Source organism: Nerophis ophidion, linkage group LG05 (genome assembly GCF_033978795.1).
Source record: "Nerophis ophidion isolate RoL-2023_Sa linkage group LG05, RoL_Noph_v1.0, whole genome shotgun sequence".
In the NCBI taxonomy this organism is placed as follows: domain Eukaryota; kingdom Metazoa; phylum Chordata; class Actinopteri; order Syngnathiformes; family Syngnathidae; genus Nerophis; species Nerophis ophidion.
Window position 1 is genome coordinate 71,789,880 of NC_084615.1, and position 22,385 is coordinate 71,812,264.

The 22,385-nt window shown below is 40.1% G+C and overlaps 1 protein-coding gene and 1 long non-coding RNA gene across 7 annotated transcripts in view; one reads left to right on the forward strand and one right to left on the reverse strand.

Moving 5' to 3' along the window:
• Positions 1–1,148: 1,148 nt before the first annotated feature.
• Positions 1,149–22,385, reverse strand: part of tnip1 (TNFAIP3 interacting protein 1) — a 48,881-nt gene continuing 27,644 nt past the window's right edge. For 3 of the 6 annotated variants that reach the window (XM_061901931.1, XM_061901929.1, XM_061901930.1), the window contains exons 3-18: positions 16,746–16,889; positions 16,523–16,608; positions 15,459–15,518; positions 14,639–14,848; positions 12,992–13,086; positions 10,932–11,136; positions 10,526–10,618; positions 10,350–10,415; positions 7,996–8,127; positions 7,785–7,913; positions 7,574–7,696; positions 5,472–5,597; positions 5,313–5,396; positions 4,741–4,956; positions 4,407–4,494; positions 1,149–2,753 (exon numbers count right to left, since the gene is read on the reverse strand). In XM_061901931.1, the coding sequence (XP_061757915.1) occupies positions 2,536–2,753; positions 4,407–4,494; positions 4,741–4,956; positions 5,313–5,396; positions 5,472–5,597; positions 7,574–7,696; positions 7,785–7,913; positions 7,996–8,127; positions 10,350–10,415; positions 10,526–10,618; positions 10,932–11,136; positions 12,992–13,086; positions 14,639–14,848; positions 15,459–15,518; positions 16,523–16,608; positions 16,746–16,889 (2,075 nt within the window). In that variant the 3' untranslated portion in view covers positions 1,149–2,535. The remainder of the gene's footprint in view (positions 2,754–4,406; positions 4,495–4,740; positions 4,957–5,312; positions 5,397–5,471; positions 5,598–7,573; positions 7,697–7,784; positions 7,914–7,995; positions 8,128–10,349; positions 10,416–10,525; positions 10,619–10,931; positions 11,137–12,991; positions 13,087–14,638; positions 14,849–15,458; positions 15,519–16,522; positions 16,609–16,745; positions 16,890–22,385) is intronic. The other 3 variants (XM_061901933.1, XM_061901932.1, XM_061901934.1) reach the window with 3 other exon arrangements.
• Positions 16,736–22,015, forward strand: LOC133553575 (uncharacterized). Its single transcript, XR_009806951.1, has 3 exons — positions 16,736–16,980; positions 21,391–21,773; positions 21,909–22,015. It is a non-coding gene; the product is annotated as an uncharacterized LOC133553575 (long non-coding RNA).

The following is a 22,385-nucleotide window of genomic DNA, read 5'->3' on the forward strand; positions in this document are numbered from 1 at the left end:
GTCTTGTGAGATTACGCTGGCTGCTGCAAGATCATTATTATGAAAATATGACCGAGAGGAAGGCGATAAACACTTTTTATTTCAACAGACTCTCGCGCCGTACCTTCCGTCAAAACTCTAAAGGCCGACTGCACATTTCCTATCTTCACAATAAAAGCCCTGCTTCATGCTGCCTGCGCTAACTAAATACAGAGTCTCGGAAAACTTGCGTGCACAAGCGATCCCTCAGAAAGCTAGCGTGCACATCACTTGTGCACGCCAGCTTTCCGAGACTCTTATTTTGTTAGCGCAGGTAGCATGAAGCAGGGCTTTTATTGTGAAGATAGGAAATGTGCAGTCGGCCTTTAGAGTTTTGACGGAAGGGACGGCGCGAAAGTCTGTTGAAATAAAAAGTGTTTCTCGCCTTCCTCTCTGTCATTTTTTCACGGGTGCCGTGAATGTCAATCAAGCAAGCTACGGAATTTGCCGCCAATGTTTTTCTTGTAAAGTGTATGGAAGCTGGATGAATTCGATGCCAAAAACCAACCACTTTCATGTGGTATTGTACAGAAAGGACAACTTTTTTTCTCCTCCATTTGAAAATGTGGGCGTTATCATCATTACTGTCTGATTCCAATCAATGCAAGTCATCAGAATCAGGTAATACACCAACTTATATTCTTGTCTTTGTGAAAGAAAGACATCTATGTGTTACACATGCTTGTATTATCATTAAGTACATTTAACTTGTTTACAAAAATGTCTCTTTCATTAATAAATAAATATAAATGATATATATAAATGAGGTAGATCCCCTCGAGTTGGTCAATTGAAAAGTAGCTCGCCTGCAGAAAAAGTGTGGGTGCCCTATGGTTAATAAACACTGCTCTAAACAACAGGAGCACTCTTTTGCTTTTTAGGAACTTCCTGAAAAAATGTTTTGTCTCCAAGTTTTGAACTGCCGCCAGTTGAACAGCTACATGTAAAAAGTGGATAATTACAACCTTTTGATACAAACGCAGGTCATTAGCTTTAAAGCTTCAGACACACATAAGTGTGTTGGTGGTAGAATGTACTAAAACACCTGACACTTTATTTGATTTAGTCAAATAAAGTGTAACACAGGGGCCTTTCAGTTGTTTAACCACAAAATATGTGGACATACAATCTAAACATTTAGAATAGATTTATTAAGCCAGTCAAATACAAAAGTCTCACATGTGCTTTTGCCTATAGCAAAACAGAAAAAAAAGGCTGCAAACCAAAGAAATACAACTGCTAGGAATCAAAGAAAACCTTTTTTTTTTTTTAAAAAGTGCAGTTTCACCAACATTGCTCTTCAGTTCCGACTGATAGGATTTGGTTCCTGGTTAACTTAGTTCGGAATGAAGCTTTTTTTGTCCAGATTATGCACCACTTTTAGAAGCCCTTCATCTGACTACATTTACACCCTATAAATAAGAGACCCTAGCGAGTATTCAGTTCAGACATTGGTGTGTGTGTGTGTGTGTTTGACTTGAAACTGAGTGACTTCAAAGGAAAAAAATGCAACATCGTTATGATCTCAAGTTGTCTCCTATGTGTGATTTGGCACTCTTGAGCTGGGGTCACAGCAATTCACAAGCCAGCTGGCAAGGCAGGTGATTCTGAGAAAAAGCAGAGGCAGCTGCACTGCTGTGACACCGTCTGATTAAAGATAGTTCTGATGCGTGGTGACAACGTTATCCAAATGGCATGACTGCTAAATAGTGCGCTGCGGTAAAATGTGCGCGAGATCACAAGATACGGCGACATTAAGGGGTCAAATAAGCTGTCTGAGTGCGCTGTTTAATGAGATTAGGTCCATCATCATGGTGAAAAGTAAAAGGTTGTGTACTGTATGCACGCCTTGTACTGTGTCTGGACACAAACATACAATGTGTAGCTACAATATATCAGGTTACTATAACAACATAGAGCAGCATTACTAAAAGACAATGATTCACACTTAGTTAATGTAACTATCAAAACAGCAGATCATAAATAAATTATCAATCACAATTATGTTTTTGGTATGATACCATCAAAATACCCTGACCACCACCCAAATGATGTTTGTATGCAACAACCACATTTTGACCAGCTACACAAATGGGACGCTTTTATCACATCAACATACTGTGGAATTCTCGGTGAGTCGATCAACATTCACTTCATTGGATTTACCCATGTAGTTTTTAGCCATTGTTGGAATGGGAGTAGGCATAGTGGGGAATGGCTTCCTGTAGCCTTACAAGTAGCAAAGTTGTTGCAGATTGGAACACAAAAAGGTGTATTTTCTGGATACAAAGTGTATGTGTCTGATGATCCACATGGTATTAAAAAAATCTAAATAGTCCATGTTTATATTCAGAAAAGCCAAGTGTTCCACAAATTGCCTTATAAAACGCAAGTATAAACAACATTACAATAGGATATCTACAGTTCAGTAGGAAAATTATAGATCAAATAACACCTTTTGAAATCAAAACAAACTGGTTTCATGCTACAACCCAATTTACATCAGGTGGTGACACTTTAGTGCTTTCCAGGATCTATATTCTGTCGCTCCCTTTTTCCAAATCCTACTCCTCCCACTGCTGCTGTTGCTGCTGCTGTTCCTCCTCCTCCTCCAGCCGCTGCTGCTGACGACGATGAAGCTGCTGCTAATGCTGCTGCTGCCGAGGATGATAATGATGGTGATGCTGCTGCTGAGGGCGCTGCTGCTGCTGCTGCTGAGGGTGCTGCAGACTGATCTGCAGAAGTACACAGATACCTAAACTTAAAGGGGAACTGCACTTTCTTTGGTATTTTCCCTATTGTTCACGATCATTATGGAGACAAAAGTATTTTTTTTTTCCCGCTTTCTAAAATAAAAATCTGCTCGTTCTAGGTGGCTAGCAATGCAGCTAATGGGACCAATCAATTCTACCTCTGAATTACTTTAAAAATGCAATAAAAAACGTCAACAATACTTAATTTACGTTCCACAACTTGTATAATAACAAAGCTTTAACGAAATGGTATTGTACAAGCGAACACTGAAGAACTATTTGTGTAACGTAGTAATGCATCTGCGTGCTACTGTACAAGCCGTAAAAGTTAACGACGGCAAGAGAGAAACTAGCTTCTACGTCAACACGAAACACGTTTGGGTTTGTAATGCATAACGCTCCAATAGAACACCAATTTGTACTGACTGAAATCTTACAGTATCTGTAAAGTATTAGCTCACTTTTAAATCTGTTGTTTGAACACAGCTGAGCTAGCCAGACAGCGAATGTACTGTAGTCTTAATAACACGCATGACCCGCGACGTGTTTCATGATCGATATTAAAGTGACTCACTGGATGGACAGTTGTTTGTCTGATCTAGCTGGCCAGGGACATTTCCTGTTGATTTTGGGTAAGCATGCCATTTATGTCAAAATTGCTTGTCTCCAAGTTGCATATGTATAGCGTCAAATTTGCTTTCACCTCTCTCTCCAGGCTTCCGTCTCACTCTTCCTTCGCGCTGGCTTCTATAAGAAGCAGTATATTTAGCTTTAAAAGTAGAAGGTAGAGAATTCATATTTATCCCAAAATACCCATTGTTGTCTGTTACCAAGTCCGCCATGATTACAAAACACACTCAAGGGTAAGAACAAAAGTTTGTTGCCAGAAGTCAGATGTGCGCTGCGGCCAACTTGGCAAATCAATTATTGAGTGTAACTGCTCATCTTCACCATTCTGAAGCAGAATGAGTCGAACACCAGCCAAGAATGTGAAATAATATCTAAACGGCAGACATTTATTCATGCAAATATGGAAAAGATGCTGATTGTGTTTGACGGGGAAACAGCTCAAAAGAAAAGACAGATGTTCACTCTTCAAGGTAAATGCTGTACATTATTAGTATTACTACATTACTTTATAAAACAACTGTAATTGTTTGGAGTACATTTAATTGTATTGTTTTACTACAATATGTCTCATATAAAAGTTTTGTTAGAAAAAGGCATGTTATATATTAAAATTGGGGGTGGCACATGCACCACTTAAATTGATTTTAAAGGAGACGATTTGAGATACAAGCGTTTTGAGTACAGAGTTCAGTAACACAACCTATTAAGCTATTAAGCTGAGGTAGTAATGTATTCTGAAGACTACCATTGTGTGGAATCATCTTGTAATTAAAAAAATATCAGCCAGTAAGAGCACATGCTGATGTCTAATGTAACACATGCTAGATTACCGCTAATCATGATGTAAAAGGAAAACAGCTTTCTAAAATTGTGCTTTAATTGAACATCCTTCATTTTTTTCAGTTTGAACCCAGAGCTTATTGATTTACAAATGAAATTCTAAAGTGAAGGGGCGAGGAATGTGCTTGACCTATGAGCAGGTGAACGTTGGTGAAAAATGTTTACCTGCATTATCTGCTGCTGGTCGTGAACTCTCGCCCACCGCTCTAGGTCCTCTAGGTTGAAGAAATGATGAAGACTGCCATGGAAAACCCTGAATAGAGATAAAGCGCCATTAGAAATATGAATATTGACAACATACACAAAGCCCTAGGTCTATGTTGGAATGCATTATTAGATGTCCGCATACGCTTATTATTCAGAATTGATTAGACGGACTTAATTACATCCATTTGTTCCTCCTAACTTAAAAGGGTGTATTAGCACAAAAAACAGTCTGGTTCTGTCAGGGGATCAGAGACCACGCTCCTGAGACAGAGGGACCTTGGAGGACCCTTACCGGGGTAACAGGCTGGAAGTCTCGTACAGGGGGTGGAGCCGCGGCGGTTGCGGTTGTGGCGCCTGCTGCATTGGGCATCCGGGGGGGGATGTATACGCGTCGGCCCTCAAGGCCCTGCGGTCCCACCTGCACAAAGGGACCACAGTAGGGGGGACTCAGCGGGCCGTTCATTGAGCCTGACGTAGGGTCTGAGGTACGTCTTTTCTGCTGCTGCCCCTACGAGGGTCCACAAGTACACATGCGATCCCTAATTAGTGCACAGACACTTAACTCAGCGAGCACAGAGGAGGGCCAGGCTATGGCGTGGCATAGCACACAGTTGACCTTTAACCCCACTAGGCAGGCAATATAGTCCACTGCTGATCCCCGGATGCACTGGAGTCAGGCTCTTGTCGAGACTCAGTAAACTCACAAAATGTGTAACAGTAGTGTCTGGTCACAAGAGGGTGCTAGTATGCTAGTTTTACCATCAATTATCCAATAATTCTTCCACCGTTTGAAAATATTGCATCAGCTCCTAATGCTTTCTTTAAGCACTGCCTTTCACACAAAGACGCACACAATCCTAGTACCTGCTTGTGATGCTGCATCTGTAGTCTCTCCAGCTTGCATCTCTCTGTGTGTTCTCGCTGACACTCATTTTGTGCCTGATGAAGCTGTAAGACACACAAACCCGGTTCATATAATTCATACAGAATATAGGGATTTAGCACCCTCATCAATCCCCTTACCTGATTGGTCATATTCGTAATCTGAATCTGTAATCGCTCCACTTGCCGTCTCAAGTCTTCTTTTTCCTCATTCATTCTCTCCCGGTCGCTGCGTTCTTTTCGGAAGTCCTCTTCAAATATTTTTACCTTGTTTACAAAACAAAAAATTATAAAAGGATATCACAATTGCCGCAAAACGTCAGTTTAGTATCCAGGTGGTCCATGGTTTATGATGTTCTGTGTTATTTTTCATGGTTTCAAAAGCAAATCAAAGAATTTTGGTAGCGGAAAAATACACCAGCCTGTGTGCGCAATACACAACGGTAGCATACATCGTGCCCATCCGTTACCCACACTATTCTATCACAACAACACCTAATTTGTCAATTTTTTAAGGGCATTGTGCTAAACAAAATGAGAAAAGTAAAAAGTGAAGTGAGATTAGACATTTTAAAATGGTCAGAAAAGAAATCAACAATGGCTGCATGCCGGTGTTCTGTCAAATTGAACTGCTTTGTCAAAGATTGAGGATTTTAACTTAGCCTTAGACAAACTTTATTGATCCACAAGGGAAATCGTTCCACATAGTAGCTCAGTTATAAAGGATAAGGATGGAAAAGATATTGCACACAAGGGCAAAAAAAGAGGGCGAAAAAAAAAGTAGACTTTAAAAGTACCATAGTAGTAGGGCTGGGCATTATATCGATATACCCGATATATCGCGGGTTTGTCTCTGTGCGATATAGAAAATGACTATCATGATATTCGAGTATACATTCTTACGCAGTTGCTTTTAGTTGTGGGCATTACACTGCATATGTTTCCCACTCTTTCTTGTCTCTCCTTCTCACAGACATAAACCAAGCGCACCTTCTTACACACGTCACATACTATCTGTGTGCAACGTCACACACTCCCGCGGAGCAGAAAGGTAGCATTAGCTGTAATGCTAACGGTACGGCTGGTAATACGAGAGAGAAGGTGCGAATCTGTTTACAAATGGAGGAAGAATAAAATACCAAGAAACACAGCACAGGATCCATCATCCGGCAGTGGTTAGGCTTCAAGCAGGAATATGTTCAACATTTATGCGGCAAAAGCGTTGCTCCAAAAAGTAGCAGCACTGCTAATGTTGCATCCTTTGAAAAGTCATCCTTTTTTGGAGAATAAGGAGTGCTTGAAACTGCATGTCTACATCTCCGTTCGGTGCCACACCAACAAAATGCCGAAGCAACCATTTCCAGATCAACACCGTATGAAAAAAAAGTCAACAACTGAAGGAGATAACGTCTGCAGGATCCTATTATGCAGCTCACTTTTATTTGACAGTTATTGAAATATCTTGTGTGACATCATGCACAAGAGTGTACTTTATTTGTTTTAAACTATTGTAGTGGTTGTACCAAAAGTACACTTTAATTTAGTGTTGTTTTGACATGTCATCTTAGTGACATCATGCACAGAAGTGCACTAATAGCTTGTTTTAAAATATCTCTGACATTCTTGCACTTTCTGTTTTGAAATGAAAAATGTTTGTGCCACTGCTTAATAACTGTTTAATAAATACAGTTTCGGTAAATTGACTTAGTTGTGATTTCCCTCTCTGCATGAAAGTTTAAAATGAGCATATATTAATGCAGTATGAACAAGAATGTTTTAATGTAGACACATAGAATTATCATACTGCTGTGATTATATGCATCAAGTGTTAATTCAAGGCTAAGGCAAAATATTAAGATATATATCGTGTATTGTAACATGGCCTAAAACATAGAGATATTAATAAAAGGCTATATCACCCAGCCCTACATGTTAGCAATATAAAATAAAACATATGTAATATTTACGTATTATATATAAAGTATAAAATATATACTCATATATTCTACCGCCCGAATGCAGCTGAGATTGTCTCCAGCACCCCCCGCGACCCCAAAGAGACAAGCGGTTTAAAATGGATGAATGTATATTATATTATTATGTATTATATTTTCAAATAAAAAAAGTTGTCCTTTGCCTTCATTTAGTGGTTTTGGATTATCGACAACACCTCAATCAGGATAAGGAACTAAACTTGTTCATAACCCAAGGACCCACTATACGTGTTTTGTTACATGTCTGACCTGTTCTTTTAAAACAGCAATTTGCGTGAGTAATTCCTGTTTCCTCAGGTTATTGGCAGCGTCCTGACCAGGTGGTTGTTGGGAAGATGAAGGGGCATGCAGATTTAAGGCTTCTTCTAATGCCTGGAATTATAAGAAATGATAATTAATTAAAATCAAGTAAAAGTTCTAACATAGAAACCAATTACCTCTGAGTGTTGCCTTCACTCACCCTGTTGAGGCGTTGAATTTCCTTTTCCTGGTATTCCCTTTGCTTGCTCAGTGGCAACAGCTGGTCCTGCAGGTAGCGAACTTTCTGCTTCAACTCAGTGTTCTCAGTATTTAGACACTCTTTCTCACCCTGAAACATGTCCACAGCATTCTCAAACTGATTGTACTTCCACTTGTGTTCATCTTTTGAACAGATCAGACGGCATATTCACCTGCACATTTTCAATCTTGGACTTTGCTAGCAACAGCTTCTTTTCGTAGTCGCGCTGCCTTTGCTCTCGCTCGGCTTCCAGTTCAAGCACTGACTTCTGGGATTCAGTAAGCCTTTGTCTAAGATCTGTGATCTAAGTTCATAGGTGTGATTGGCAAAAGACAAAAAAAGTACAAAAATTAACGGCGTCTCAAGTGGCGCACCGTTACAGTGCTGGACTGATAATTTCATACTCAGAATTGAATCCCGGTCGGGGTTGTGGCAGAAACAAGTGCAACTTTGTTTTTGATCAAATTTGTTATTTAGCAATAAAAACAAAATATTGAACTATTTAATTCAAACATTTTTTGTACAAAACTATAAGTTCAGGTTTGACTAAAAAAAGTATAAAATAAGTTTATAACATAAAATAAAAAAACGTATGAAAATAGTTTGTTATGGGGGCCTTGGAGCCTCAAAATATAATTCTGCTCCAGGCCCAAGTTGAGCCTGAGGCAGCCTCGACACATACTGACATATTTGGTCTAGTCTTAAGATGGGTGGAATGGCTTAAGCCCTTAACCATCGTCATTTAAAGCTTAACAAATGTTCTATGGTGTTTACAATAAATTAATTGAAAAAATGATTGTATTAGACTCCATGACTTGTATTGAGAATCCAGCTCACACTATTGATCTTCAATGTATAGAGCTGGTTACCATTTAGCATAGCTTGCTTACTGCTAAGCCAGGGGTCGGCTGCCCATAGCCCCAGAGCCGCATGCAGCGCTTTAGCGCCCTCTTAGTGGCTCCCTGGAGCTCTTTCAAAATTGTGTGAAAATTGAAAAAGATGGGGGGGAAAAATAAATGTTTTGTTTTAATATGGTTTCTATAGTAGGACAAACACGACACGAACAGTCCTAATTGATAGAAAGCCCACATTTTAATATGTCTGTATTAATACTTCACTGTTGAGAGTATTTGGCAAGCGCCATTTTGTCCTACTAATCGTAGTGTGTGGACTGTGACGAAGGTTTGTTTACATGTAGAACTTTCTCCAACGCTGCCACAAAGAAGCTTGCAAAAGTTGTAATAAATCTTTTAGAAGAAGTTGGACACGCACTTTTATATCTTTGGCCATTCTAAACAATTAATTTTCAATAGTTATCTCAACCTCTGAGAAGCCTCTGTTTTACTAATGTTTTCCAATGTTGTAAAAATTAGTAGAACAAATATTTTATATGTCACTCCTATAAATATTACAGAAAAACATTTAGACATGAAAAAACACAAATAAGGTGAGAAACTAATCGTCCACTCTTCAATGTCAATTTATAGTGACCATCTTCGTAGACAAATGTCAAGACGTTATAAATGTATAAAGTTGCAAGGGCCCCTGCCCTGACATGCGCTCTTGCGAAACCCCCACCTCTGCCAAACAAAAAGAAGAGGATTTTCATGATTCAAAAAAAGCCTTATTTTCAGTTCAGAAAAGCAATTTTTTCTGGAAAAATTACGTCTGATTTGAAAAAATGTATTGTGAGGGGCATGTGTCATTATCATGGTTGACTTTTAATTGCGCTACTGTAATAGAGAAACAATAGCAAAGTAGTCGACTTTGTTGTTATTTAAATAAAACCACAGGAAGAGAACAGTTGCAAACATACGGTACGCCATTTAAATGTATTTGTGAAATAACAGCAAGTCTGTCGACGCAAATAGGTACATTTAGGGTTTTGTGGTTTAACCCAAGGGAACATGATGTCCCAATCGTGGAGAAAATTTAAGTTTGTGATTGTGTGGGCCATGTATTGCTGCATGTGCCTGCTACCCCACTGGCTGCACCACAGCAGGGGGTCAGCAGGTACTCAGTGGTGAGGGGAATTCTCACTGACAACCCTTGTGGTAAAGATGCTTTAGATAGCGAGCTTGCAAAACTGCATCTTTTTCACACTATAAGCACTCCCCTGCCACTTGTTATCTTACAAGTGCACCATTTATTCACTTAACTGTTCTATATCCAGCACTATTACATTACTAATAATGTTAAAAAAGACTAGCATTGTTTATAATAAAATATTGTTGACAAGCCAATGAAGTTAATCTATTAGTGTAAGGTAGCTTTTACATTTTAGTTGTTTGTTTAGCTTTCATTAGACTAGGCTGTACATAAATACTGTCCATTTTCAATACACTAATTTAATCAGCATTATGGACTTTCATTACAGCAGTAAATTTTACAGTCAATAACATTTTTTCTACTTGGGAGCGGGGTAAAATACTATGAAGAACAAATAAATATTTCAGTAAAAGGCTATTCAATAGAGGGCACCATAATGTTTCCTTAAACCCTTGTAACAAACAGTCATTACCGTACCTTCTGTTCAAACTGCGACTTCATTGAGTTCCACTGAACGTCCCACTGCTTATTCACCTCAAGTACCTGTGAGCAGCACACAGAGTAAAACATCTCGGCATATAAGAAAATAAATATGACATGCTAGTATAATTGATAATAATGGTTTTGAACTTTCAAAAGGGGAAGAGGCTCACATCTTTCCTCTGCTTCTCCAGGAGCTTGATCTTCTTTTCGTAAAACTCAACATCACAAGGTTTGTTTGGGCTTTTCCCTGCAGCTTTTCCACTCTGGGGGCACACGAAACACCCCCAATAATACACAGCAATCACGGTAGGAAGGCTTCATACTGAGCATTTAAAATCGCAAGTTAGCTTAGAAAATTGTGAACGAGTCATTTAGAAAACTGTCAAATAGTAGATCTGATAAGATAAGAGGCATTTACAAAAATATCCATTTGAGTCCCACTTCTTTAAGATATAAAAAATTTTTTCACTTGAGAATTTAGGTTAACTTATTTGTCCTGTGCATTGTAAGTTTGCAGTCCTTAATGGACAGTTACTGTATATAGTACAAAACGTGGTTGTTTCATTTTCAAAATACCTTCTGCGGCGTAGTGGCTTCCATTTTTGGTCTCACCATCGCACAGTCCTCTTTAACTGGTTCATCTTTGGTGTCGGGAGCTTCAGTGTCAGACGCTGCCATAGATGATGATGATGAGGACGACGATGCTGCAGCTACCACTGCAGAAGTTGATGCTGCTGATGTTTCTCCAGTTACAAGCTCCTTCAGTTTCTGATTCTCTTGCCTAGAAAAGTTAACATTGTGCTAGATTGGATTCGTAAAGAAGGACTTATTCCAGAGTTTGGTCCAGCTCCAGGATGTAGGAAACCCTACAGTACGTTGTAGAACGCCTGCACATGGTGCAACTATATTTGCCTTCCTAAAGCGAAAGCGTGTGCAACTGCCAACAACCTCAAAAAAAAAGAAAAATATGAGGGAGGAGTCGTGATAAGAGCTGCAGCGCACATGTACTTTATTTTTGAAGGATTGGATATTGCTTTTTTGAGCTCAAGTTCAAATTTGATTTTTCAGTTCAAAAAGCTTAAGGTCGCTGTCACATATCAAAATACAAGCAAAAATAATGAACAGTAATTTGACTCTGTATTCATTAAACTACTTAAAGGCCTACTGAAACCCACTACTACAGACCATGCAGTCTGATAGTTTATATATCAATGATGAAATATTAACATTGCAACACATGCAAATACGGCCGGTTTAGTTTACTAAATTACAATTTTAAATTTCCCGCGGAGTTTCTTGTTGAAAACGTCGCGGAATGATGACGTGTATAATGACGTTATTGGTGAGGGGACGTACTAGCTCAGCACCACTTACGGCTAAAAGTCGTCTCTTTTCATCGCATAATTACACAGTAATTAGGACATCTGTGTTGCTGAATCTTTTGCAATTTGTTCAATTAATAATGGAGACTATAAAGAACAATGCTGTTGGTGGAAAGCGGTGTATTGCAGCTGTCTTCAGTACCGAGACACAGCCCGTGTTTCTTTGTTTGTTGTGAAGCTTTAACACAGAGCGGTCAAGCGAAAATGCTTCTCTACGTCAACCAGCATGTTTTTGGATGGGAAAATTATGATATATATCGTACCGGAGACTTCAGTGGATTATTCGTCCTGCAGTAGCTGTCAAAAAAGGCAGCTGTGAGCTTGGCTCCTCGGCTTCTGTCTGAGACACTGGCGTGTTCACCGCAGCCATCCGACTTTGAGGTATGTCTTTACAATCGCACTAAAACACTATTAAAATAATAAGCAGATAAGGGATCTTCCAGAATTATCCTGGTAAATGTGTCTAATTACATTTGAAACGCTCACACTGCCGCCGCCCGGAGCCGTCGCTTTTTATTTTAAATGATAAATGGGTTGTACTTGTATAGCGCTTTTCTACCTTCAAGGTACTCAAAGCGCTTTGACACTACTTCCACATTTACCCATTCACACACACATTCACACACTGATGGAGGGAGCTGCCATGCAAGGCGCCAACCAGCACCCATCAGGAGCAAGGGTGAAGTGTCTTGCTCAGGACACAACGGACGTGACGAGGTTGGTTCTAGGTGGGATTTGAACCAGTGACCCTCGGGTTGCGCACGGCCACTCTCCCCACTGCGCCACGCCGTCCCTATTTTATTATATATATTTTTTTCTAGTCCTTCACTATCAATATCCTCATCCAGAAATCTTTCATCCTCGCTCAAATTAATGGGGAAATTGTCGCTTTCTCGGTTTGAATTGCTCTTACTGCTGGTGGCTTACATTATAAACAATGTGAGGATGTGAGGAGCCCTCACACCGGTGACAAGGCAAGGCTTTTTTATTAGCGACCAAAAGTTGCAAACTTTATCGTCTATGTTCTCTACTAAATCCTTTCAACAAAAATATGGCAATATCGCGAAATGATCAAGTATAACACATAGAATGGACCTGCTATCCCCGTTTAAATAAGAAAATCTCATTTCAGTAGTCCTTTAATAATTCACCTATCCTAATGATTATTTTTTTTTTACTAGCATGTCATGCTGCACTTTTACCAATAAAACACCACGAAGAGCTGCCATGTTCAAATAGAAACAAAAACATTACCTCAGCTGTTCTAAGTCCCGATTTCTGATATGATGATCCTCTTCCATTTTCTTCCGCAACTCATTGTTCTCCTGTCTGAGCTGCTCACACAGAGTCTGCAATTCCCCACCCCAAAATAACATTAGGCAGAATTAAATGTATACATGCTTTTCATTGTACAGTTTGTTCTAAAAAGGACAAAAAGCAATACAATTATGTTGAAAAGAATTGTTATAATATAATATATATATAAAATACTCTCGGCAGAGTTCTTGAGGGTGCATGGGAGTTTGCCCAACCAGTCTACATGTGCTTTGTGGACTTGGAGAAGGCAATCCACCGTGTCCCTCGGGAATTCCTGTGGGGAGTGCTCAGAGAGTATGGGGTATCGGACTGTCTTATTGTGGCGGTCCGCTCCCTGTACGATCAGTGTCAGAGCTTGGTCCGCATTGCCGGCAGTAAGTCGAACACATTTCCAGTGAGGGTTGGACTCCGCCAAGGCTGCCCTTTGTCACTGATTCTGTTCATAACTTTTATGGACAGAATTTTTAGGCGCAGTCAAAGCGTTGAGGGGTTCCGGTTTGGTGGTCGCGGGATTAGGTCTCTGCTTTTTGCAGTTGATGTGGTCCTGATGGCTTCATCTGGCTGAGATCTTCAGCTCTCACTGGATCGGTTCGCAGCAGAGTGTGAAGCGACCGGAATGACAATCAGCACCTCTAAGTCAGAGTCCATGGTTCTCGCCCGGAAAAGGGTGGAATGTCATCTCCGGGTTGGGTAGGAGACCCTGCGCCAAGTGGAGGAGTTCAAGTACCTAGGAGTTTTGTTCATGAGTGAGGGAAGAGTGGATCGTGAGATCGACAGGCGGATCGGTGCGGCGTCTTCAGTAATGCGGACGTTGTACCAATCCGTTGTGGTGAAGAACGAGCTGAGCCGGAAGGCAAAGCTCTCAATTTACCGGTCGATCTACGTTCCCATCCTCACCTATGGTCATGAGCTTTGTGTTATGACCGAAAGGATAAGACCACGGGTACAAGCGGCCGAAATGAGTTTCCTCCGCCGTGTGGCGGGGCTCTCCCTTAGAGATAGGGTGAGAAGCTCTGCCATCCAGGAGGAGCTCAAAGTAAAGCAGCTGCTCCTCCACATCGAGAGGAGCCAGGTGAGGTGGTTTGGGCATCTGGTCAGGATGCCACCCGAACGCCTCCCTAGGGAGGTGTTTAGGGCACGTCCAACCGGTAGGAGGCCACGGGGAAGACCCAGGACACGTTGGGAAGACTATGTCTCCCGGCTGGCCTGGGAACGCCTCGGGATCCCCCGGGAAGAGCTAGACGAAGTGGTTGGGGAGGGGGAAGTCTGAGCTTCCCTGCTTAGGATGCTGCCCCCGCGACCCGACCTCGGATAAGAGGAAGAAGATAGATGGATAGATGTTATAAAATGCCATATGACATACGTACTGTAGACATTTGTGCACGCGCATACATTTTGTTTGTGCACATATTGAACTAAAAAATATAATTTATTCAATGTGAATGAACAACCCCCTGTTCATGTAAGCACCTTATTATACAAACCCTAACCCTTCTTGGTTTCATTTACTTTGACATTTACTGTAAACCACTTGGCTTCACTCCATTATTGTTAATTATCTCTAACAATCGGATTGCGTCATACCTGCAGGAGGGAAGTCCTCTGTTCATTCTTTTGGACCTTAGAGGAAAGATGGTGAAACTCCACAGCCATTCGACCTAGGTGAGCCAACAGCTGGTTTGGGTTGGACTCCTCTGCAAATATGCTGAAGGAGCTTTCCAATTTCTTCAACTGGCTTGCCAACTCAATGTTCTCCTGAGGCAGCAGAGGGATTACTCCTGCCACGGACCTGGTCTGGACAAACACACACCCACATGTTGACAGTCAGTCAAGGTGACTCAGTAAGATATTAAGTACAGTATACACATGTCAAAAACAAAGACAGTCACACTATAACAGTCATAGTGATACTACATTTGTCTAGCCTAATAAATCCAACCAGTTGGCCTCGTTGGATCCAAAGTATAGCACAACGAAAAATAACCATATCGAATGAACTCATCAATGATCACAAATACACTGATCAAATTTTACACCATTAATTTTAGAACGTGACTACTTTTCTATCATATATGGCAATAATACACAGACATAGTATCCTACTATGACTACATTCTTTTGGATGCAGCATGTGACTGAATCATCAGGATGATTGCAGAAAGTAATAATCCTGGACTTTCCCTTGGTTGACAAAAGGCAATTGAAAGAGTTGCCAACTTCACCAAGATAGGTTTCTAAAGTTGAGGAAAAGGAAATTAAATAAAAGACACATGTACACAGAATGATGACTAAGAGACATACCAACATTGTGACAACGGAATTTAAGTCTTACTTCAAATGGAAACATAATTGTTAGTTGTAAAACAAATATTAAAAGAAGTTTGAAAAGATGGTTGGTACATACAGTCAACACATCTGAAGTCCTTCTATCCATATTGAGCACTTCGAACTCTGATAAGGCATTCTGTAAATGTCAATAAAAAAAGGCAGTTTCAATTCAAATTCCACTAGTTGACAGCGTCAATATTTCATAATGTGGGCGGGTGTCCGACTGATTTTACAGGTCAATCCCCCATTCCAATAATAGCGAATTAAATACATTTAAAAAATTACTTCTTTTTGTTTTATTTAAAAAAAGGGATTACAAGCATGCTTTTGATGGTTTAAATATAGCTTTTAACACTATATAAAGTGAAGAGAGAATATTTTACTGTTTTCAAATATTTTATCTGAAATTGTGTGGAACAAGCAGCTGCATAAAATAATCTGAACATAAAGTAAATACAAAACACGGTATGTAAAAGAGCAGTGAACTTCTGGGGAAAAAAAATAATATTTTAAAGACATTTACTTTTACATGCCCTTTCAGCAAATGTAGTTACTATGTAACCCAAAAGTCTTAGCATAGTAGACCAGAAGGAAAATTAGATACAACATTGTTGTCGGAGGTATGAAAAGTTTGGGGTTATGCCACTAAACAAAATAAAAGAGAACCTATTTTGGTGCAAGCTGTTGTTTCTAGTGAGTTAAAGTAAGCAATTCACATCACACCAATTATTCCAGGCAATTAACATACAAAGAGAAAGAGCAGACAAGAAAAGCAAGTGAACAAAGCAGAAAAAAAAACTAAGAAAAAATATAGAAACAAATGATAGAGGAGGAATACATGAAAAGAAAATCAATGGAGAGGACAGTTAGACAAGTGAGTCAAATACAACGGAAAATAAATAGATATGGTGCCGTCTAAGAAGAGAAAAATATACTGTAAAAAAAAAAAGAGCATTTACCTCAAAGTTGCGAAAAATTAAGTGTTCTCATCGGTATCAATCGGCCAAATTAAACTGATTACAAATTATTCTCTAATGGCTTTAATTGTCCAATTCATTCGGCCGGACCCTAACGTAAGCTGCAGCTTACATTTATTTGTTCACACATGAAATGTTCTACTCCTCTCAAATTTACACTCACGTTTAGTCTGTTGGGCTGAATGGCCTTTGCTAAACAGCTCGCCTCTTCTTCCCTTGGCTCTGCGGTGGGATGCAAACAAGGTTTACCTGTGTGTGGCAAAACAAAAAAGACACAGTCAACACCATCTGGGAGGAGTTTTGTGGAATACATCAAAAAAGCCTTGTCACATAGCAGATGGAGTAATGCAAAAGTGTCAAAACATCACACACTAAGTGAAACCTACTTTGTGTTTCAGTCCGAACAGGTCCTGCCACGCACAGACTGGCTGCAAAGCTGGCGGACTTGAGAGCTTCATTGTCTCGGACAAGTTCCTCTACTCTCAGACGAAGCCTTGAAGCTTCCAGCTGGGACTCTTCAAGCAAGCTGCCTGCATAGAGAGGGTGCATCAGTTGCACTAAATCCTGCATCATTATCTGCAGTTCGTTCACACACACACGGACAACAACACTGCAACTACAGTAAGTAAAGCATCAGTAGTATTTGTATTATTTCTTAACAAGAAACACACCTTCGATGAGTCATTGGGTGTAAAGCAGGTTTTGCTAGATTCTTATCTTTTTACTATATCACATAGTACATAGTTTTGCTCCTGTGTGTGCATAATTTGACTGAGGAAATATTTTAAAGGGGCCTTATAATGCAAAACCAACTTTTCTTACCTACTGGTACCTGCTTATGTGTATTTGATCTGCAAGTCTTGAAAATGGGAAATCACAACATGGAAGTATGGCAGAGATATTTATAAAACAATCATGCCTTAATTTTTTTCTTTCATAATTTGCTTGTGATGTTTTCTGACCTGTGACGTCAGCGGATTATGCAAATATTGTAGACATTTACCCAAACATCCTTGCACGATTAGCCATTTTTAATCTATGTAGACCACGTCTACAATCAAACTCAATGAAGAAAAATGCACTGTTGGTTGCTTTAACCAGCACAAGTCCCTAAACAAACGTTCAACCCCATCTGAAGTAGGGCTTAGGTAAACATAAAATACAACTACTAAACGAGGCTGTCGGAGCGTGGAACGAAAGCCCAGTCAGGATGAAGGGGCAGGGTAAGGATGGGTTCGTTAGCATCCAACAACCCCGCCTCTCAAAACGAACCATTCTAAAAGCAGCCAAAAAGTGGTTTAAGGATAGGTTTTTACAGCAAAATGTATGCAACATTTTGACGAAAGAACCATCATTGCATGTTACGTAGACCAAAATAAAGTGTTTAAAAAAATTTGAATAAAAATCACAAGACCCCTTTAAAGGCCTACTGAAATGAGATTTTCTATTTTAAACGGGGATAGCAGGTCTATTCTGTGTGTCATACTTGATCATTTAGCGATATTGCCATATTTTTGCTGAAAGGATTTAGGAGAGAACATAGACGATAAAGTTCGCAACTTTTGGTCGCTAATAAAAAAGCCTTGCCTTTACCGGAAGTATGTGCGCGTGATGTCACCGGTGTGAGGGCTCCTCACATCCTCACATTGTTTATAATGTGAGCCACCAGCAGTAAGAGCAATTCGGACCGAGAAAGCGGCAATTTCCCAATTAATTTTAGCGAGGATGAAAGATTCGTGGGTGAGGATATTGATAGTCTCTGTGCTAAAGACAGCTGCAATACACCGCTTTACACCAACAGCATTGATCTTCATAGTCTCCATTATTAATTGAACAAATTGCTTAAGATTCAGCAACACAGATTTCCAAATGATTGTGTAAATATGCGATGAAAAGAGACGACTTTTAGCCGTAAGTGGTGCTGAGCTAATATGTCCCCTCCAACCAATAACATCACAAACAGTTTTCAACACGAAACTCCACGGGAAATTTAAAATTGTAATTTAGTAAACTAAACCGGCCGTATTGGCATGTGTTGCAATGTTAAAAATACATCATTGATATATAAACTATCAGACTGTGTAGTCGGTAGTAGTGGGTTTCAGTAGGCCTTTAAGGTAAAATTCCTCATGCCAGTGCATAAAAGTGTCAAGTGATTGTCTTTTGATTCTGTACAAATAATATAATACTTTTATAAATAAAGACTATTGTTTCTGTTACGGTCAATAAACAATTTTGACATATTTTTGAATATGCTTCTGCCTATAGACAGTGTTTCACCTGCATTCCTTTTTTTGTGACGGCCTACCACAAGTACCCTTTATGCGCTGGCTGTTAAACACATTATGTGAATGCAGTTCTTTGTTACACCTTCATACAGTAGATGGCATCATAACACACCTCATTAGCACCTGGTCTGCTAGATAATACAAGCAGGAGGGAACAGATATAGAGATTAGACTAATCTTAGCCAGTTTAGTGTAGAAGGGGACTAAGGCTGGGTGATACATGATGATTATGCGTTGTTTTATTGAAACAAATACTTTACATGGAGTAACTTTTGAAATTTTACAGTTTTATGCATAGATAAATGCAAACCATCAAAAATAACTAACGTAATGTTTGAAATAAAAACCTTTTTTTAAAATAAATATAATAGTGAAACAATCTTTAATCTTCTTTAAAAAGGGTCATATCATACATTTTTTCTACATCTAAAAAACTTTCTTGTGGTCTACATAACATGTAATGGTGGTTCTTTGGTCAAATGTTTGCACAGATTGTTTTTACCGGGAACGTTTTCAAGTTGCTTTCTGACCGTATCTTCCGGATGCGCTGTTTTGTTCTTCTTCCCCCATTAGCCATGTTGTAGTTTTGAGCACTTCCATAACGAGTCTTCTGATGGCTATAAGTTCGAACTGTACGCTAATTTTTTTTATGAGAAATGGCAACAGCTCCATATATGAGCCAGTCTGCCCTATAACAAGAAGATAGCAAAAAAGGAGGAGTTTATTTACAACAGTGGTGCACTTGCACAAAACACTTGAGGTAAATCTTTACCATATATGGATAATTCACTGAAGCCACGCCTGGGAAAAGCCAGGCTGGAATAGTTGAAACAATACTGTCTTAAAAAAAAAAAGGCCCAGATTCTGCAACAGCAGAACAAGGAAGAGACCATGGATGAAAAGCGGCAGAGCATTAAATAGGTAATAACATCAACATTTCAGGAAGTGTCAGGTTACAAGAAGCAGGGGCAAAAACTATGGATCTCAGCAGGAACCTTATACAAGATCCATGAGAGGAAAAGAAAGAAGGCAGAAATAAATAATAGCCGCACATGTGCTGGAAAAGTCAAAGCCCAAGAACAGTATTGAGAAGCAAATAGAATAGTTAAGATAAATGATATGAGTGCAATGAGATGGCGACTTGTCCAGGGTGTACACCGCCTTCCGCCCGATTGTAGCTGAGATAGGCTCCAGCACCCCCCACGACCCCGAAGGAAATAAGCGGTAGAAAAATGGATGGATGGATAAATTATATGATTGAAACGAGGTGGCGCCAAAGGGTAACATGAGGGAGCTGTATGCTAACATCAGAAACCTCACAGGCAAGTTTAGCCATCCAGTGAGGCCAGTAAGGGACAAAAATATATATATATATATTCCAGAATAGCAGTAACTTAGATGGGATGAGCATTTTGAAAATGTCTTTGTCCAGATCTTCTCCACCAAACTTAGTAAAATATCCAACCAGCCAATAGTTACCTTCCTATTATCTATGATGTTCAAATGAAGGAAGAAATGTATAAAGCCCTCAAGCAATTAGGAAACAGCAGTTCAGCATGACCAGACACCATTCCTGCTGAAGCTTTGAAAGCAGATGAAGTGACTACTGTGGAAATTCCATATCCTCTATTCCAAAACATTTGGGAGGAGAAGGACATTCTATCAGAGTTGAAGGAGGGCCCCAAAGAAGGGTGACCTTACTTCCTGTGCCAACTACAGGGGGATGACACGATTATCAACCCCAGCTAGGATCTTCAATTGAGAACTCCTAAACAGAATAAAAGATGCGGTTGACCCACATCTCCAAGATCAACATTCTGTCTTCAGGAAAAGTAGATCGTGCATTGACAAAGTAACAACCCTGTGGGATAGCTTGGAAAAGTCTTTGGAATGGAACTTACCTCTCTATGTGAATTGTATTGACTATGAGAAGGATTTTTACAGTGTGGATAGGCAGATCATCTGGAGAATTTTGAGACACCACAGGGTAACAGAAAATATTACGAACATCATCGGAAACTCATTCGAAGGAATGACCTGCAGAGTGGGTCATGGCCAGCAGTTTACCAATCAATGCCCTACAAGTGCAAACAGGAGTGAGGCAAAGATGCTTACTATCACCCTTTCACTTTCAGTTGGCAATAGATTGGGTAATGAAGACATTAACTGCCCAAAAGAGGAATGTTATCTAATTTACATCTTTCCATCCATCCACTTTCTACCGCGTGTTCCTCTCGAGGTCACAGGGACTGCTGGAGGCTATCCCAGCGACACTCGGGCGGAATGGCGGGGTACACCCTGGACAAGTCGCCACCTCTTTGCAGGGCCAACAGATAGACAACATTCACACACTAGGGCTATTGAACACAATTGTATGACCTTAAGACTTTGCTAATGACCTGGCACTTATTTCCCATAGACAGCAACAAATGCAGGAGAAGCCCACCATTACCGCAAGTCACTTAGCATGTCTTGGCTTCTTGTTACACAAAGGGAAGAGCAGGTTTCTCAAAGTAAAGGCTAGCAGGAGAAGCATTAGAGGAAGTGTGCAAGCTTCACCTATCTTGGCCGTGTAGTCGATTATCAGGGAGAGACAGATGCTGATGTGAAGTTTAGAACTGGAAAGGCAAGGGCAGCTATGCACCAACTGGAGAATGTTTGGGGATCTTCTGAGCTGCCACAGAACACCAAGATCAGGATCTTTAACTCTGCTTGAGCATAGGCCTGTGCTTTTCTATGGCAGAGAGACCTGGAGAACAATGTTGAAGAAAATTCCGGCCTTTGTCAACACCTGTCTCAGGGGAATCTCAAGTGCACACTGGCCGAACACCATCAGTAATTTGTAGCTGTGGAAGCAAACAGGACAGTAGCCTGTGGAGGAAGAAATCCTCAGAAGACAGTGGAGATGGTTTGCCATACTCTTTGCAAGCCTGCATCCAACAGCGCAAGGCATGCCCTCTTTTGGAATCCACAAAGAGGCAGACTAACGACCAGCTGGCACTGGGACCAAATGCAGATGTGAAAAGGTCTGACCATATATGGAGACAGCTGGAGAAGTTGGCCCAGGACCGTGATGACTTGAGAGCTCATGGCCTATGCCTAAAGTTGGACGGTAGGCACAAGTCAGTAAGTAAGCTAAACGCCCTTTCAGAATGTGAACATTTGTTGTGTCAGTGCTTATTGTCACTGGGAAGCTCATATAACAAGTTGACTATTTCCAGCAGGTTTTAAAATGTGTTTTTTTTTTCCAAACTGTTGCAGCTGGAACAGGACACCGCTTTAGTAATAGCGCACCACTTTTCCTTCCATATGGAACGCCACGGCGCAAAAAGAAGCTGGCAGTGAGCTTTGTGCTGAAGGGGCCGCTTTAGCAGGTAGCTTCTCTCACACTCACACTCTCACACACACACACACACACACACACACACACACGTGTTAAATTTGAGGTGGTAAAAAAAAAAAAAAACAGTTTTTTACTGACCAGTTCCAGAACCAGACATTGCTTCCTCTGTACAATTTGGAGGAGGGGCATAGCACAAAGTGCAGAGAGTGTGATCAGTGAGACTTCCTCCTAAAGACAGCACAAACTCAATCTATATTGAAATTAAAGATGTTTGTTTTATTTTTTATATTGAGCTTAAAATAAAGATAGATATATATTAACAATATCACTATATAACCAGTCCTAATGCTAACTAAGTGACTTCGTTGTTATATTTAAAGATTATTTAAACCTTT